At 36.8% G+C, this 18,200-nt stretch overlaps 1 protein-coding gene across 1 annotated transcript in view; it reads right to left on the reverse strand.

Moving 5' to 3' along the window:
- The window catches only part of PLD5 (phospholipase D family member 5), a 181,363-nt gene that overhangs the window by 93,633 nt on the left and 69,530 nt on the right, over positions 1 to 18,200 (reverse strand). The window contains exon 2 of the mRNA XM_074168561.1: positions 11,859 to 11,995. Within this exon, the coding sequence (XP_074024662.1) occupies positions 11,859 to 11,995 (137 nt within the window). The remainder of the gene's footprint in view (positions 1 to 11,858; positions 11,996 to 18,200) is intronic.

Below are 18,200 nucleotides of genomic sequence, written 5' to 3' on the forward strand. Positions count from 1 at the left end.
TGCCATATATTCTATCACCCAAGAGACACTACATCATTTAGTTTTCTCTCTTCACTACCATACTGTAATTGAAGATCTACAGGATATGCTTATCGAAAACCCCACACAATTGCCTTGTCTATGTATTTCAAAAGCTCATGCTTAATCTCTAGATGTAAAAGGACAAGGACACCATCATAAGAGAAACTTTTTTTAAACTCAAATTTTAGTTACCAAAAGTACTGGTTTTCCCTCCCACCTTCTCCTTAGTTTTGAGAAAGGACTAGCCAATTTTGTTCTTATTTAATCACTTTTTGCCCATTAGATTTCTGCCCCCTCACCAGGAAGGTGCAAAGTTTAAGCTTGTTTTTATTTCTATTCCCCTAAATATCTCCATTGCAGTTTGATGCCACAGTACTACTACATTTACAGTTCATACCAAAACATTTCCTACTGAATGTTTGCTTAACATCTTATTTATACATTCTTAATTCTGAGCTAATATTTTCAGGATTCACTATGTATAAACATTCTTAGAAAAAAATCTTCCAAATACAGTAACACACAACAGTTTGCTTCATACCAAGTCCGTGTTTCCTGACAGTCACTCCAGGCAGTACACCGAAATGGCAGCTGCAGAAGCTGGAGAAGCACCCAAGTCTGTGGCAGGCAGCTTCCTTTCTAACAGAGATGAGGAACATAAGGTGCACACAACGTGGATAATTCTACCTCTTTTTGGTGAAGTCGTTCTTGTCCCTGCCATGCATAAGGAAATCCAGGTGCTGTTCTTAGTGTTTAACATTGTATTTTAAAATTTAAATCTGCAGTTTTTCCTCTTACATATTATGGTATGCATACTGCAGGGAACACTCTGAATATCCATCAGTCAGGGATCAGGAGCTCAGACATCCCAACATAACACAGTAAGCACTGACTCGATACCTGTTTAGCCACTGGAAAGTATCTCTTTCCTTTGTTTGCACCATATTAAAGTCTTCGGTAAATACCATTCCCTTGATTTTCAAATTATCTAAAATTTAACAGCTGAGGTACTTAGAGTCCTGTACAAAGCTGCACAGCAGCCACACAAGCCCCTCATCAGCTCTTTTGAGCAGCAACCCATTCACTGTTCACCCATCTGTAAAACACAGCAAAATATCCTAACATATCAACTTTATTGAGCCTTGCAAAAGATCAACAAATATTGTGTAAACAGCCACTGCCATATACATTAATTACTTGGTGAGATGTTTTTATTTTACTTCTACAATCACCTTGTGACCATGTAAGTTCATACAAAGCCTTTTTATAGGGCCTGAATATCACAAATAAATATTATAGGGACATTCAGACTTTATTTTTTTCTTTATGGACAAAATATATGTTGTCTTTTTATTTCCTTCCATGCAACCCCCGATCTTCTTATACAAACACTTTGCAACTGTAAACAGCAACATTAATTTGGACAGAAAAATCATATATTAATACACAATAAGTGGGAATATGATTGCTACCTTCTTTTCTTTTGGCCCATGCATCTTTCTAAAAGGCCCTGATTATCTTGGATGGATAAATGTGTTAGCTCACAGTTGCACTAACTAAGAATCAAAATATTATTTTTCCTCATAAATAAACATGATTTTATGGTGTTAATAATTTAATGAGAATCTTCTAAGAGCTCTCTTCCTCAAAATAGGAACAAAAGGATACTCTATGATGTTGACATTTACACAATCCAATCCCTTAAGCTTAATTAATGCCCTTCCTTCCCAAAAAGAGCAAATAAAACTACTTCGCACAACAGTGAAGGAAAATTCAAGGTAAAATCTTTAGTCAGCAACTATTTGAAATCAGCACTGCAAATTCAGCAGATATAGTCAAGGTAGAAATGGTAATAAAAATCTACAGATGAAAAGGATAAAGTACTCAAAGTATCCATTCCCAAAGGACATTGCCAGCACTCAAATTACAGAGGCAAGATTCTGTGGAAAAGTTCCAGGTCACCTAAGGAGCACTAAGATAAGTTTGACTATTGTCTCTTGCTTTTAGGATTTCTGTTTGATTTGTTTGGTGTTTGTTTGGGTTTTTTAAAGGGTAATTAAGTTTAGTCCACTTAGAATTGCATCTGGTTAAATCTGTATCTATTAAAACTTGTTGCATCCCAGTTAAAAGTTGAGGGGAAAAAAAAATAAAAATTAAAAAAAAAAGGGAAAATTGATGGGTAAGTTTCTGGCCAAGATGGAGAGATTGTCCTTCCAAAACAGACACTAGCTATGTAGGTTGACAAAGTAGTATTTATATGGCTACTGAAAGAATGTTTTAGTCTGACGCACTTAACAACAACCAAAGTAAAACAAAAACCGCCCTCACTGTTTCAGATTTTAGTAGAAAGCATTAACTGAGTTATTTAGAATTACTCTGTACAGAGAACTCTATGGAATATATTTTAATAGCAATATGCTGCCTCTCAAAAAAGCCCTGAATACATCAAAATATCCTCAAGTGTTAGAACTATATTTCTAGCAGGAGTACTACCACGTGCACGTGTCCATAGCAGTACCTCTGACACAGAATCACTTGGCTACACATCCCAGATATTTATATGACTCTTGTCAAGAGTGGCTTTGTGCACCTGACTGTTTTCTCCTTTCCCATCAGTCCTAAACAACTCTCTTCACATGCAAACAGATGAGTCATTGGGAAAAAGAATATTTTGTCTGATATCATACAGAGGTTATATCTCTACTACTTTCCCAGACCATACCCAAAAAGTTGCTATAGTGAGAGACTGGCTCCAGACTGTGGCAATCTGTCTTTGCCCAAAACTCAAAGGTGTTCAGGATATCATTAAGGTGACTCACATACATCTATAAAACACACCGGACTGGGCAGCTCCTGGAGACTGTCGCCATCCCAGAAATGCTGGCTGCATGCTTGAGAAGACACTTCTACTAGTCCAGCACTTCAGCCTCCATTGCCCAAAGTTCAACACCCCTAGCACCCTCTATTACCTTTACTAAACTCTAAGTCTGCCTACTCTCCACCAGCATCTGTAATGAACTGCAAAACAGGCACTGCCAACCTGATACAAGTGACCCAAAAATGGATGAAAAAAGAACTAGTAGTTTTGACAGTGTTTGAACAAAAATCAAATGGTGGCTGCACCTCTTCATGCTGGTGGCACATTCATTCTTTCTTTAAAGTTTTGTGATTAATTATGAAGCTTACCCATATTCATATTTTGCTAAGCTATTGGTAAAACTGCATTGTTTCCGAATGTCCAGATACTATTATTTTAGAGACTGATTCAAGTCCAGCTGACTTGAAGAGGTGTTTCATAAATGAGAACAAGAAAAGCTAAAACCTTGTTTTATTTTCCTAACAGTTTTTTTTACAGAAGTATTTTGGGAGATCAATGAAGATCAATTATCTATATGCCTGGCAAATTGACAAAAAGTACCAGAATATCATCTGTGGTCATATGTATGAGTACAACATATTTATTCTGAGAGTTCCAAATAGATCTTGAAAAAACAGTAAAAAGCCAAAGTCAACGCTTTTAATATGTCATTAAATATCCATCACAAGTTTAGTCTGAGGTAAGATGAATCCTCCCACTCATATCAGAAGGCATGAAAATCACTGATGGCTCTTGGAAGAGCCATTTCAACACTAAGTATGTAAAGACGCCAGATTTAAACATACCAGATTATGATGCTGTCAGTCTTGAAAACTCCCTTTGAGCTACAGGATAATTTTGCAATAGTCTTATTTGGAAAGGACTGGTCATTAAATAGAGAATAAATGACGCATCTGGCAGACACCAAGGCTGGTATTTGTGCTTTTTTTTTTTTTCTGTTGTCAGGTTGGCAGGAAGTAAATTCATTAAGGAAAAATATAAAACATAACATGTTTTTCAAAAAATAGTAATGGTAATAAGATGGATCAAGATCTCAAATGCATTTTTCTTCTTCAAAACAATTGGGTGTGGGTAAGTTGAATAAAGGAATTGAAGATTAAGATAGGTTAATAAACAGAGAGGTTCAGCTGCCCAACGCACAAGAGTACTTTGTATCTAAAGCATTATGCACAGGCAGTGATGCTGTGACACACTAGAGACATGCACATAGGGAGATCACATGAGAGACCATAGAGAGTTGCCTCTGGCTCTACCTATATCAGAACCCATGTATTAATAGAAAAGGAAAACAAATCAGGAAGAAAATCTTCAGAATAACAAAGAAAATCCCGAATGTTTCACCCAAGTATATCTTCCTGAAACACACACAGAGCATCTGAAAAAAAAGTCCTAACAAACCTCAAACGTCAGTTCTCCTCCATGTCTTCCAGTGGGGCATTAACACCAAGAACCGCTGCTGTCACGCTACAACCTCAGTGCTCCAACTGGCAAAGTGTGCTGCATGTGGCTGAAAAAGATAGCTCCAGCAAACCCAGCCAAACAGTACCAACAGCTCTGGCATAATGCTTAGGCTTCAGTGGGCACTGCAACTGCCTTTTCATAACTGCAGCACTGCCCTGGTGCTCTGGGAGGGAGACCCAGCCATGTATTTAGCAGGTCACCAAAGGCAGTGTCTAGCCTGTCACACTTGTACTCTTGAGGAGTATCAAATCACGCTAGCTGAGAGGACACTCACAGTACCATCACAGACTAAACACAGAACTCAACACATCTACTGTAAGCTGACAGGATAATAAGTACTTTTTTAATATACTGCTCTAAGGGTGGAGAAGCAATTAAAAATAAATAGTGTCACTGGAACAGGTGCTTGCTAGGATCTGAGGTAAAGTCAGCCTAAATGAATGAACAAGTTACTCTGAAATAGTGCATGAATTCAGACAGATGATACTGGAAATTTTAGCCACTTTTAATGCCTTTCCCTCAGAGGAAAGGAAGAACAATTTATAAGGGAGCCTTATTAAGTTGGATAGCTATTCTCAACAGGTGGAATAAAAACCTCTCAGAAAGGTGGCAAATCAGTCTTCAAGATCAGAAGAATGATCAGTAATCTCAGATTTAACAATTCTATTTAGAGTAAGCTTACTATCTGGTAAAGAAAACGACCTTGGGAATTTAATGAGTCCTTCTGGGGTGAAGTCATTTGAGTTTTCTGAACACATTAAGTTAAAAAGAAAAGGAAAAGAAAAGAAAAAGATTTGATCATAGAGAAACCCCAGCAGACTACACAAGAAAAGGATACTCTGCTGCATGAATTGTTCCTTTATCCTACCTACATTACTCAGGAACCTTCAAGTAATTGGAATTTGATTTCTATTAAGGTTGGAACATTTTCTCTGATGTGAGTTTACAAATTCACAAATGAACGGAGAAACAAACACATATTTAAATATATTAACTGCCAAGAATACAAAATATGTCAATCTCTGTATTACATCCTGAACAGTGGTTAACATGACAGGAAAAGCTGCCTTAAGGAGACTCTAAAGCACTCTGTCCTAAACTTTAGAGGAAACCATTAGATTTAACTGGACAAAGTATGGGAGAAAAAGAACGGTTTGTGAATTTGGACAAAATGAGTTGAAGCCCAGACCTATTCATACCACGTAATTAATGATGAGCTCTCTTCTGGCAGTAATACAAACAGAGTAAGATCAAAACAGATCATGAGCTTTGGCACTCCTGTTTTACCTTGTGAAGATATACTTTTTTTTTTCGTATCAGTGGAGGAACAGAGGAAAAAAATACCTTACTCTGTACAGATACCAAGGAACTGTTAATACAGTATCTTTTCCATTGAAATACATTTTTAAAAATGAAAAATAAAGTAGGAAAAGTAGAGCTTCCTCTTGGGCAAGTTTGTTGAATTACTGATTTCGGTCCCTGGCTCAGAATGCTGAATGCTTTTCCAGGAGGTCCACCAGCTTTTTGCAGTGTCCAGCCATAGAAACTTCAATGGTAAGGGTATTCCTTCTTTTGATGCAAAAATAAGAATGACTGCAAATATGGATTATCTTAAAAATTAAGTGGTTTCATAGCTCATTTTCTCCATCACCCCAAAACAAGAGGACAACAGTTATCATGTTGACAGAAGGCATTTTTTATGCCAAGTGGCATAAGTGTTTTGCAAATAGAAATCTTCAGTTGCTCTTTAACAGGCTTGTTTTCAAAATCTGAGCATCTTGTTCTGTTTAGACATTTGATTATTATGCCTGTCATAGCTTGTTTATTAAATACAAATCAGTCAATATAAACCTTGCTATGTTGAGAACCCACGCAGCTCAGAGAAAATCTCCCCCACAATCAGACAGGGGCAAAGCACTTCCAAGGTAAACCAATGTAAGCGTGTGCTGCAGTGTGCTTACTGAATAGTGCTGCAAAACCCTACTTGGTGAAATAGCAGAGACGAGTTGAAGGAAAGATTTATAAATCTATAGGAAAAAAACCAATCGTGAGCCCTCTCTCACAATCCGCGCATAAAGAAACTTCTAATGACATTGAAAGCAATGCACACAACACATATTAACCGATCAATGTAAGTAATTCTCGTATACAGATTTAATCTCTGAAATTCAGTGCTGCAGGGTACTGTTGAGATCTTAAGCTCAGCATTTCAACAGGAAGATTCAGCTCCTCTGCAGGATACCGAAATTAAGGAGGATACAAACCCTTATCAAAACAATCCAAATGATTTTTAAAGTAAACACAAACACTGTTAAAGTATCACCGTCTACTTGCTATAGGGCAGAATTGGTCAAAGGCTCCCTACAGTCACCAAGTGAATGAAATGGCTTTACCACTCATGTCCTATAAAAAAGCAAATTCCTCAAACACAAATACAAACACAAAAGAACAAGTACTTTCATCACTTATTACTTTGAGGACAAAAGAAATGCTCAAAATAGCAAAATTGTGTCACCAAAACAGAATTCAAGACAGATTCTGCCTTCAAAACACACACAAGAAAAATCCTCCAATTATCATCATCAGAGAAAAGCAAAAATTGCAAAAAAATAATAATTATAAATAATAAATAAAATTATATAAATAGAAAATAATAAAAGTTTTACTACACCCTAAACTTGGTAACCATGAAAAGCAGCTACCATTGTTTTCTTTTCCACCTTGCTGTTCCTTAGCCCCTCTCAAGGGACAGGGCCAAACTCACCGCCAGAGGCAGGAGCTATGCCAGCTGCTAGTACTACTTCAATGGATGTTGGAAAAGCTGGTGAGACAAGGATAATAAAGGGCATGTGCAAGTTCTGTAGGAACCCTAGCATGACTATCAGCAGCAGCAAGCAGGAGAATAAGCATATTGAACAGCTAAAGTTACTGGTAATAAATCAAAATGACCTTGGTTCAAACTCTTCGGATAACGGAGAGTATCTCTTAATAGTTGTCATTTCTTCTGGTCTCCCAGATTGCCATTTTTAGAGTTTACCAGCCAGTTTCAACAAAGCCAAGTAAGTCTCGACTAACATTATGTCAGAGGCTAGCCAAAATTTATTCACAATAGATCAGCCATTAAAAAGTACTATCTTCAAATTACAATAATCTAATTTTATAGATGCAGTGTCTAATGGACCCACTGCAAGACAGGCAAAGTTCCCAGACTGCTAAGCGTATCCTCTTAACCAGCCTCATCCATCAGGGCTGCCTAACAACATTACTGCTGATGTCTCAAGAGAATTATTTGTATCCCATAGCAAGCACAAACTGCAAAAACTCCACTTTTCACAGTCCTTTTTTTTTTTTCTTATTCCTTATATGTCAATCAGTTGAAATGCCTTTTAATAGGAAGGCTCAAAAGCCATCTGTATTTTGTTAAGTCCAGCATTCTGAAATAAAATTTTGTGGAACAAAGCCAAGAGTGTACAGCACCCTCTGAAGTGAAAAGGTACCTATTAACAAACCTGGTTCAGCTGTAAAAAAGTAAAATAAAACGTCTACTCTCAGTCAGTGAGTCTCCCCACATATAACTCATGGTATAAGAGTTATACGGGATAATGTAAATAAGTACAAACAGCATTATTTCATCTAAACCAATAGAGCTTTCCAGTTAGTAGAGTTCAGATTCTAATTTCAGTTCTGAAATTTTACAGACCTTTCCCCAGCTCCCCCCAGCTATTATTTGAATGGCAATGTGTGTATCAGTAGAATACACAGTAATTTTTAAAATGGTGCTTGGTAATTATTCTGGTAAGTACATTTATTTGCCCCAATATTTGCCCTCAATAATAAAGACAGGATTGTAATTTCTTTTAAATTACCTATTTGTATTTTTGGAAATATATAGAAATCACATAGGTAAAGCAGGCTTAAAAAACCAATTAAGTTTCTCTATCTACCCATCAAAAGACAAAAAAAATTATTTCAGTAATTAGTTAAATATCAAATATTTAAGTTCCTCTTGAATATTATATTCAATATTATTGAATATTGAGTTCCTCTGTGCAACAAACAGAACAGGAAATGGTTTACAGCCTGCAATGATCTGACTTCACATTGTAGCAGTCACAAATGACCTGCAAGGCAATATGCATTTTAGTTCTCAATCATAGGCTGAGTTTTTCAGCAAGGAGCTCAAAGATTTAAAATCATAGTTCATAATTCTAGTTCCAAACATATTTTCATTTCTTCAAACTTTGCTATTTCCTATACACCCTTTTAAATGCGTGGCAACTATCTGTTCAGCAGTTGATGAAGACGTGCAAAAAAGCCTGCTTTTCCACTTCCTTGATTTTCCCCAAGAGAAATAAATCCATCAGTAAAAAAGGAAGGTCTTTTTGGTAACATGTGCAGTAAGTATTCCTTAGGTAATGAGTTTAAGGAATGATTAACAGAAGAGGAACCCCATGTTGAATTACAACAAGCAGATCAGAAAGGCTGCATTTGTATTCATGAACCACAATACAGTCACAACAAAAAAAGATGTAGGCTTTACTGGAAAATACTGCCTACAACATACCTCAATGATTCCTCTGCCAGGCTACAAAAAGGTCTGGACTTCTAAAAAAGTCTTCCTTTTACTTCCTCTTTCTCTCACTTGTTATTTTTTGGCACAAGCTCCAAAAATTTATATCCAAAGAACTATTCTAGACCATAGCTCTATTTCAGACATATTTTCCTTTAAAATAAGAAGACAGAAATGAAATTGATTTTCAGAAGATGAGAGCCTTTAAAAACCATCAGCGAAGTTCCTCTCAAATCAATAGCATCCTTTCCCATCAAGCTTCCCCACAAATTCGATCAATTAAAACAAAAAAAAAATTCTAGGATCATATGTGTAAACTTGTATTTAACAATCACTTAATCTAAAAAAAAAAAAAAAAAAAAGACAATCTATCACCATTCCTTCTCCACACATCCTGCAAACGTAAGCTCCTGTTCCTGAATTTCAGTGAAAGTACTCACACAGCAGAAATATAAGAATTCAATAATACTTGTCTTACTTATTAAAAGCGCTTACCCCCAGTACTAAATATATGCCAGAGGCAGCAATTGATCTTACAGCGCTTCAGTTAAGTCTGCAATATATTTAATACATAGAGAAGCCCAGTTTCATCATGTAGAGAAGGATTCAGTGTTAGCAGGTAGCAGCTGCCAGCACTTTGAAACTGTTATTAGAAATGGTTTAGGCAGTTTATACACACAGCATTGATGTGCCTTCTGGTTCAGACATTAGCAGCTAGATCACGCACTTGATTCGCTCTGGGAAAGGCACCTTAAAATAGAGCTGGGGTCTGAGATCGCTTTTATCACTGCAAATGCAGAGCAGTTTCATTGACCCTTATGTTTAAAGTCAAAGTGCTGGATTTACTCCCAGGCTCCTCTAACACAGTCCAGGAGAAACAAGAGCAACACACACCCATGAACAACTGAGCAAAGCTGAGTATTCTTTGGAAAGGCAGAGCGGTGTAACCCATGCAAAGAGACAAAAGCAATTAATCTCTTACACATGTTAAAAATAATATACTGGTTTTCCATAACAGTACATTTCTCCCACTCTGTTTTTGTTTTCTGTTTGAAGAATACAAACTGAAGAAGATTAAGTTCTTCCTTGGGTAGGGCTACGCAGCTACCCAGAACAAAATGGGACCTGTTAGCTGATACAACTAAGAGGAAAACACGGTGCAGTAGTTGTTGCATGTACTGAAGTTGTGTGCAGCACACTGAATCCAATGAGCAGAAAGACTTTCCCCTCTTCTGACCTAGTTCTGTCAAAGATTCACACATGGAGACAGTGGGTGTAGAGGTGACACATGCAGCATCTTTAAAAATTTTAGAGGGCAACAACTCAGAGTGAAGAATACTTAAGACTCTGATAGAGAAAGGAAAGCTAGCTGAACTCTGAAAAAATCAGACAAGATATTATAAGACTGCCCAGAACTGTAGGCGTATAAGAAAGTGAACAGATTAAGGCCAAGTCATTTTACAGAAACAAAACAATGCTGGGAAAAAAGTGTCAGAAGGGTGGTGGGTTTCATGTCAAAGCCACCTGGTGCTGCAAGTATGTCCTACTTGAAAGAAGCTGCAAAGGTAAAGAATCTCATTCCCCCTGCCCTCTGCTCCCCCCTTTTTTTTAAGGGGCATGTAAAAAATATTGTAAAAATCCAGTATAACTGCAAAAACATAATCCAATTTGCTGGATTGTGAATTGCTGCTGACCGCACTGTGACAGGCGCAGCATAGAAAGGCGCTTTCCCCAGTGAGTTTTCAAGCAAAATCAACAAAGAATAACAGAAATAAGGAAAAAAGACTCAAACATTAATTTTTCATTAGATTATTCTAAAAAATAAATATCAATTATCTCCAACTCACTGTACACCCAGCCATTGGTAGCTGGGTAGATTCTGTACAAACAGTGGAACAGGTTGCCCAGGAAGGCTGTGGAGTCCATCCCTGGAGCTATGCAAAGCCCAAACTGCACATCCCTGAACAACCTGCTGTAGCTGACCCTACACTGAGCAAGGGAATGGATTGGAGGATGCCCAGAGGCCCCTTCCCACTCCAGCAATTCCCTGATCATGGATTTCTGAGTCGTTATTTAAGGATTACTGTTTTTCCACAAAATGAATCGGACAGAGTGCTCTATATACATGTTAAAGCCTTGGAAAACAGCAGAATACAATTGTAAAAGAAATCTACAAATGTTTGTTAAATCATCTTCTGTCCAGTCTTCTGGGGAGTCAGAAGAACATCTTGGACAATACTATGCAGGAAAAGCATTGGTCATCACTGATGAACAGATTCATGGAGGAACCTGCCAGTGAGAAGCAGCAAAATGAAATTCACAGTCTGAAAAAGAAAGGCCCCAGAAATGTAATCACCTACTTAAATCTAAAGTTAAAAGATATACACAACCGTAGCAGATGTTTGAGGCAAATCTTAATCCAGCACAGTGTATACTCCAGTCTTTCCAACCGTATCACTAGCTTTCTTCAGAGTTCGTAGGCAAGCCACTGTGTCTGTTAGGGGAGTGCAACCAACAGGAATATATAAAAGGTCCCCCTATACAAAAAGGGCAACAGTCTGAGGTCAGTAGTGATCAGGAGAAAGAAAAAAGCTCTCGATGAAAGACAGACATGACAGAATTGGGGACTATGTGAGCCACCTCAGTACTCATTTATTGAAATTTAATGGGCTTTGACCATTACACAATAATTGAACTAACACAAGGGTCTTGCTCAAAACATACCACCAAAAATAACTTCAAAAAGTGAGCTTTATTTTGGCAAACCAACCTCCAATCTCAGAAATTCAAAAGAAGAAACCATTTCTTCTGCTGTTACCTACTCTTCCCAATTACACCACAGGACTATGGTAATTACTACGTGCCATTATATAACATATACATGTTCTTGTCCCCCCCAAAAGAGAAATTTTGTTTGTTACCTCTTACCGACAGTTATTTTGACAGTTCTTTTCTGAGAGTCCATCCTCATCTTCTCCCATAATATCCACTGCCGAAAATATCAGTGCAACCAGAATTGCAAAGCAGCATACCAGTGCAAAGATCACAATGCATCTTTGCTGGGACTGAAAGAGATTAAGATTAAAAAAGTTTTAATGGTGCAAGCACATTCCAGTCAATGACCTGAGACTCTAAAACTTTTATATAAGATCTAAAATTCTTTGAAGATCTTACTGCCATAGCTGTCAACATGAAACACACCTCAGGATGAAAACACTCTCAAAACTGTCCTTCAGATGTCACCTTGAGAGGCATTTTAAATCTCTCAGACATTGTTAAATAATTCATGTCATAAATGATATTCATAATTTAAACTGTTTTCTCTTTGTAACACAAGGAAAGCATTATGCATTAAAATAATGATTCTTACATTAACTAGTATTTTCTGATTGTGCCTCACAGATAAAGTACACAGGATGGCACTCAAAAGTCTTGAGAGTTTTGTTGTGTTTGGCTGAAATAAAACATGTCATTGCAAGAACACTGAAGAGCAAAGTCATTTTTTTATTGCTACACAAAGTAACCGACGTTGTTACTATGATTGTCACGGAAACTGAGACACTTTGGTAAGTCCTTGCCCCACAATACTTATCATAGAAGGAAAACAAATTCACAGATGATAGATGGGATTCAAGGAAACAATGGAAGAATGTTGCTCGATATGATGCTCTCCACATCTCAGATTTAATATTAAAACATGGCATAGCACTACCTTATTCTACAATATGAAATCCTGCAGTACTAAACCAGATATAACTGTGTAAACCTTCTAAAGAGAATCTCCTGACGTTCAACTTAGATAGCTGCATGAATGTAAGATATTTTATTCTGAACCCAAATTTTCAAAAAGTATAGTGTGTATTTTTCTTCTGAAGAAAATGTGCACAACGCCACACATACACATATAAAAATATAAAAGTCCAATTTCTGTTGCCATAGTTAACTTCCTAATTTTCATTATTGCCCTGTAATTAAAATTTCACATAAAGAAAAAAAGCTTTATAAAGGAATGGGAAAGTGGGAAAGTATATGGGAAAACAGGAAAAGTGTAAGGGAAAGGAAGCAACATCATGCTTGCGGCTGAAAACCAACTTCATAGTATTTCCATTGCTCCTGACATTTCATTTAAGAGGTAATGTTTCAGAGTAATAAGAATGTTTTCCTGTATGCATAAAGAAAAGCCCTGACTTTTTTTAAAAATAAGTTTCTAAAACTTCCAAACTAGTGCACCTCCCAGAAGAAACAAGTTCATGCATTTCAGAACAAATCAGATACAAGCATTTTATTTCAGTCTTTGAAAATCTAAACCACAGCAAACAATTTCTTCAGACAAACGGGAACAACTTTTCTGAAATTTTGAGAAACGTATCCTTTCACCTAACAGTAACAGTGAACATGCCACTTAGGTTATATGCATATTTTAAATATAATGCATACTAGACACTGTTACACATTTGAAATACATGTTTAAATCTGTGTTCTCTAACACATTACTTAAACAAGAATGTCGCATAAGAAAATCTTTTCCAAGCATTTACAAAGTCTACTTCTCAAACAAATAAAATGTGGACCTTTTGGTTTTTTTCTGGTGCTAGGTATAATCATGGCAATGTATGGAAAGAATTAGAAATGACTGCATTTGGTTGTCCAGAACTAAGGCTGCAGTCAGATGCACAGTAGGACTTTAGAGAAAAATTTTAAAGCATTGCCTCATACTACTGGCAAGAAAAAATAAGAAGTGCCAAAGATAGAGATATTCAGATCTGGGACACTGCTTTATGCCATTTCTTCACCAGGATGGCTCACACTCTTGCTAAGATGACCATTGTCTCATGCATTTTTTTTTTACAGTTCTGTAAGTGTCTTTTGCAGAAACTGTTTGATTCCAAGTGCCGAGTGTATCACCATGGCAGCAAGACAGCAAAGCTACTCTCATATGAGCAAGCCAAACAGAACAAAGGCTTGTTCTCTAGCCCCTAAGAGCAGGGGATGTAACCCAGCATGGCTCGCAATACTAGCGTTCTTTTTCCTCCCGAACCAGGATAACTGCAACCATTCTACTCACTGGGAACAGTTCTGAGTCCATATTTTGAGCAAATTCGTAGCAGCAAGCATCCTAACTAGCACACAGTAGAAATCACTTCATGCCTTTGCTCCAGGGAATAACTGCCATCATCTTTCTACATCGCTGTGCAAGCAGCAAAACAACAACAGAGAGTTGCAAGGTCACTGGACCAGTAGGGACCACGGTAGCCTTCAAGGCTGGGCGAGCACACATGGAAGCAGCAAGATATCTTTCATTAAAAAGAGTCTACAGTACCTCTATCGCACATGTCGTAAGTGATAAAATAGCCCTCAAAACCTTTTAACCAGCTTAAAACTTAAAGCTATATAAAACCTACAGTGTATCAAAAATGATACAGTATCACAAGAAGAAAGGGGAAAAAAAAAAAAAAAGCAGGTGCAACAGATGCCTTACATTCACCTTCAATACCAAGAAATTTTATGGTAGCAATTTCTAGTTGGTTATGTTGAACAAATATGGAAAGGGGAGGCCAAAAGGATTCTGAATAGATATTCCCAATCTAGCTTTAATACCCATTCCACATAAATTTGGGGAATGTATTCAAGGCTTCTTGAGTTCTGTGTTGTAGCTGAAATTTGTATAAAGTTTTAATCCCTGTTCTTTCAGTTCTGCATGTGTACAGCTTGTCAAGCTCTGCAGTTTGACTGTGTCTCACTATAAGCAGCACAAAGTTAGCACCACAAGTAAGACCACTGCTATTCTATCACCACTAAAATAGATAGAACTGCATAGATCTAATGATCTAATTTACTGCTCTTCTTTATATATATCCTTTATATTATTCATTTTTTTTGACAATTATAATGGATTAGTTATTTCTCTTTTTCTTAAGTACTAGCTTAACAGTATCATTACAAATAGTGTAGGGGACCTTGTAAATCCACACACACACAAAAAAGAACCTTTTCAAACTGTGACAATAGCATTTTTAATTTGGAATAAGGATAACATAAAATATTAAATAAAAAAAGAAAAAAATTCCAAGTCTGCAATTCTCTTACCCTATATTTTCAGTCACATGACTGAAGGTTCAGGTAAAGACCATTTAAAAAAATCTATACAGCTAGTAAGGAGGATTTTGAATGGTTTTACAGTTCATCTTGAATTTACTCTTGCTGAGTGGTGATTTTTTTGATTGCTTTTAAATCTATATATTACATTAGAAATGAATATTTGGATATTTCTTAGATTCAAATGGATGGTTATATTAGAAAACAAAGAATAAAAATAGCTACTGGCACCAAACAAGTTTTCTGAGCCTTTCTTTTGACAATAGTAATAAATCTTAATTTCCATGCACTAATGCCATACTGCGGGCAATTTTCTAATAGGCTTTTTCTAATTAAAATAGGCTAGAACTGACCATGTCACTATTGCATTATAGCATCTGTGCGTGCCTGTATGCATGTGTGTGCACATGTAAGTAATAGCGGGCTTCTTGAAAGAATTCAAAATAGAAAAGCTTACGCCATAGGCAGACTAGAAGGAATCTGCTAGATTTGCTCTTCAGACTCTTGTGTTGGTGGCCTTGGGCAGACTGTTTGCTTCATGCTATGTTGTTTGTATCCCCTTGGCAACAGGGATCCCCCTCAGAGCTCATCAGACCTAACCTATTGCTTCCTTCAGTAAATTGGTAAAAACCCTCTATGTTTAAGCTTTCAGTCTTCAAAAGTTAATTACAGAGGTAAGGGTTGGGGAGGGACCGCTAAAGTTTATGTAGTCCATCTGTCCTTATATATGCTTAATTTATATAAATCTTACTTCTAACAGATATTTGCCTAACCTGCCTCTAAAAATCTGCAATTGAAAGAGATCCTACAGTCTGTTTAGGCAACTCATCCCACATATTGGTACCTTATAGATGCCTAACTTAAGTCTTTTATGCTGTAATATTTTTTTTTTTCCTTCCCATACTTGCTGAAAATGGAGAACAGAGTATTTCATTCTTTTCTGCTGCAGTCTTACATAATTGAAGACTGCTAGAGATGCTGAGGTCTGGACTCAGACCATCTATTAGCTTGACTGGACCTGTCAGAGGACAACCATGGCTGAGTTTCACTCTTAACAGTGTGGAGATCTCTCTGCTGTAAGCCCAGAAAGTCTGTTGCATGAAAGATTTCTTCAGAGCTTATGGAATATTGGGAAGGAAACTCCTGCAGGAACAAGGACTATCAAAAATGCTGCTATTTTCTGCTTCATGAGCAAAACTCGTTTCTTTCACCTGCCTCATCTACCTTCAACAATACCTACCTTAAAACAAATCTACCAAAATACTGCATTTATGAAAACAAAGCATGGTATTTTTCATGCTGTTATACCCCTAGGTAGAGAGTGAGAAGAAGAGCAAAAGCCACACAACGGGTATGCAGGGCAGTACTATTCAGACTAGATTTTAATCTATGAAGGACCCTACCTGTTTAGTTATTATTAAGAAAAAGTACAGTCTATGCCAGTTAAGGTTGCATCAGAGCCTGTGCTACCCAGGCAGAATTTAAAATAAGAGCAAGAAAGAAAGCAGCCTCCATCTTTACTGCATTCCTGTTTCTCAAAGCTGTTCTCAAAGAACACTTCAACGGCCGATAAAGCTTTCAGTTTCTTCACAAACAATAGGTATCTCTGTAACACACTAAATTTAATCAGGATTTTACTTTTCCCTCAATACAGTAGAAAAATGCCCTTCTCTTCCCAAACAGGAGCCATGAAATTGCAATGCTATATCTACTAAGAAAACTGAGCACATAATAACAAAACATGTCATGGCTTTGAAACAGTGCTTTATTTTTATACCTATTTAAAGAATAAATGAGGCAATATTTATACAGTATACTAATATGGAGTTTGTATCTGCTTGTCAGAAACAGAGAGGCTCTAAGAGGTAGATTTTCACACCTTCTGTCTTATCAGTAATCTGCTCTTTCCTGCAACATATCTGAACACCAGTGTGAGAACAAAAGCACTCATCTTCAACACCTGTTCCACAGCTCTTAAAATTCTGCTTACAAGTGGGGTTTTATAGCATGCTACAGTACATTTGCCAAAGATAGCAAGGAACCAGACTTCAAGAATTAACAATCATTCTTGGTTCTTAAAATTATTATGTGTGTTTACTAGAGAAAAACATTACTATAAAGACTGTTTTCCCATCAATCTGGAATCCATATACAGTAATCATCATTGTAGCCTTAAATCTCCCAGCTAGTACGATTAGCACAAACCAACACTTAAGATCCTATTAAACAAAAATAGGAAAAAACTAATCCAAGAGTGCTAAAATAAGTTAAATATTTTCATACTCCCTGGGCCTAGTGATCATCATCCTTGATATTTAAGGTAGCGGCTGAGGCTAACAGAGAACTTTCAGTGCTTACCTCTGAAAACTCAAGAGCATGAGTGAAGTATCAGAAGACTGGAAAAGTAAAATGTTATTCATATTTAAGAAAAAAAAAGGTGGGCAGACAATAGAAGTTGGGAAATAAGAAACTAGTTATTTCAACTTCAGTCTCTAGAAAATACTTGGACAAGTAATGAAGCTATTTACATGTACACCTAGAAGATAGGAAGTTTTGTCAAGAAAAAGTCACATCAATCAGTTTTGATTTTCATCTCTCCTAGTCACAAACCTTGTTATCCTGCTGGGGAAGTTGAAAATAACACATACTTTGATCTTTAATAGAAACTTTCTTACATCCACAGAAATTATGTCCAGATTATTATAGAAGCATAAAGCTGGTTGGAATATCATGCTCATTGGAAAAATGGGAGGAGGTTTTGGAAGCAATTCAGAGGATTCTGCAGTGTATCTGTTTTTGTTCATGTCTTCATTAACAATCTGAATTATGGACTAGAAATGAAATGTACTTATTAAGTTTTCAATCAAAACAAAAGCAGCACAAATTGAAAGCATGCTGGAAGACTAGATTAAAATTTCAAAATGTTCTTGACAATTTAGGGGGTACGTTAAGAAAAAAAAATAGGTTAAAATTCAATTAAGGAACAGAGCTACCAGCAGGTAGGAGCAATCAGTTGCACAGACACAGGAACTGAGAAACCATTAGGAAAAAGGATAATCAAAATGATTAATAGGCTGGGGCAGATGCTTTAGGAAAACAGACCAAAAAAGGGTAGGAGTCTGTAGTTTGTAGAGGAGAAGAAAGATGACCAAGTGGTACAAAATCATCACAAGA

Source organism: Numenius arquata, chromosome 2, assembly GCF_964106895.1.
Source record: "Numenius arquata chromosome 2, bNumArq3.hap1.1, whole genome shotgun sequence".
Lineage (NCBI taxonomy): Eukaryota > Metazoa > Chordata > Aves > Charadriiformes > Scolopacidae > Numenius > Numenius arquata.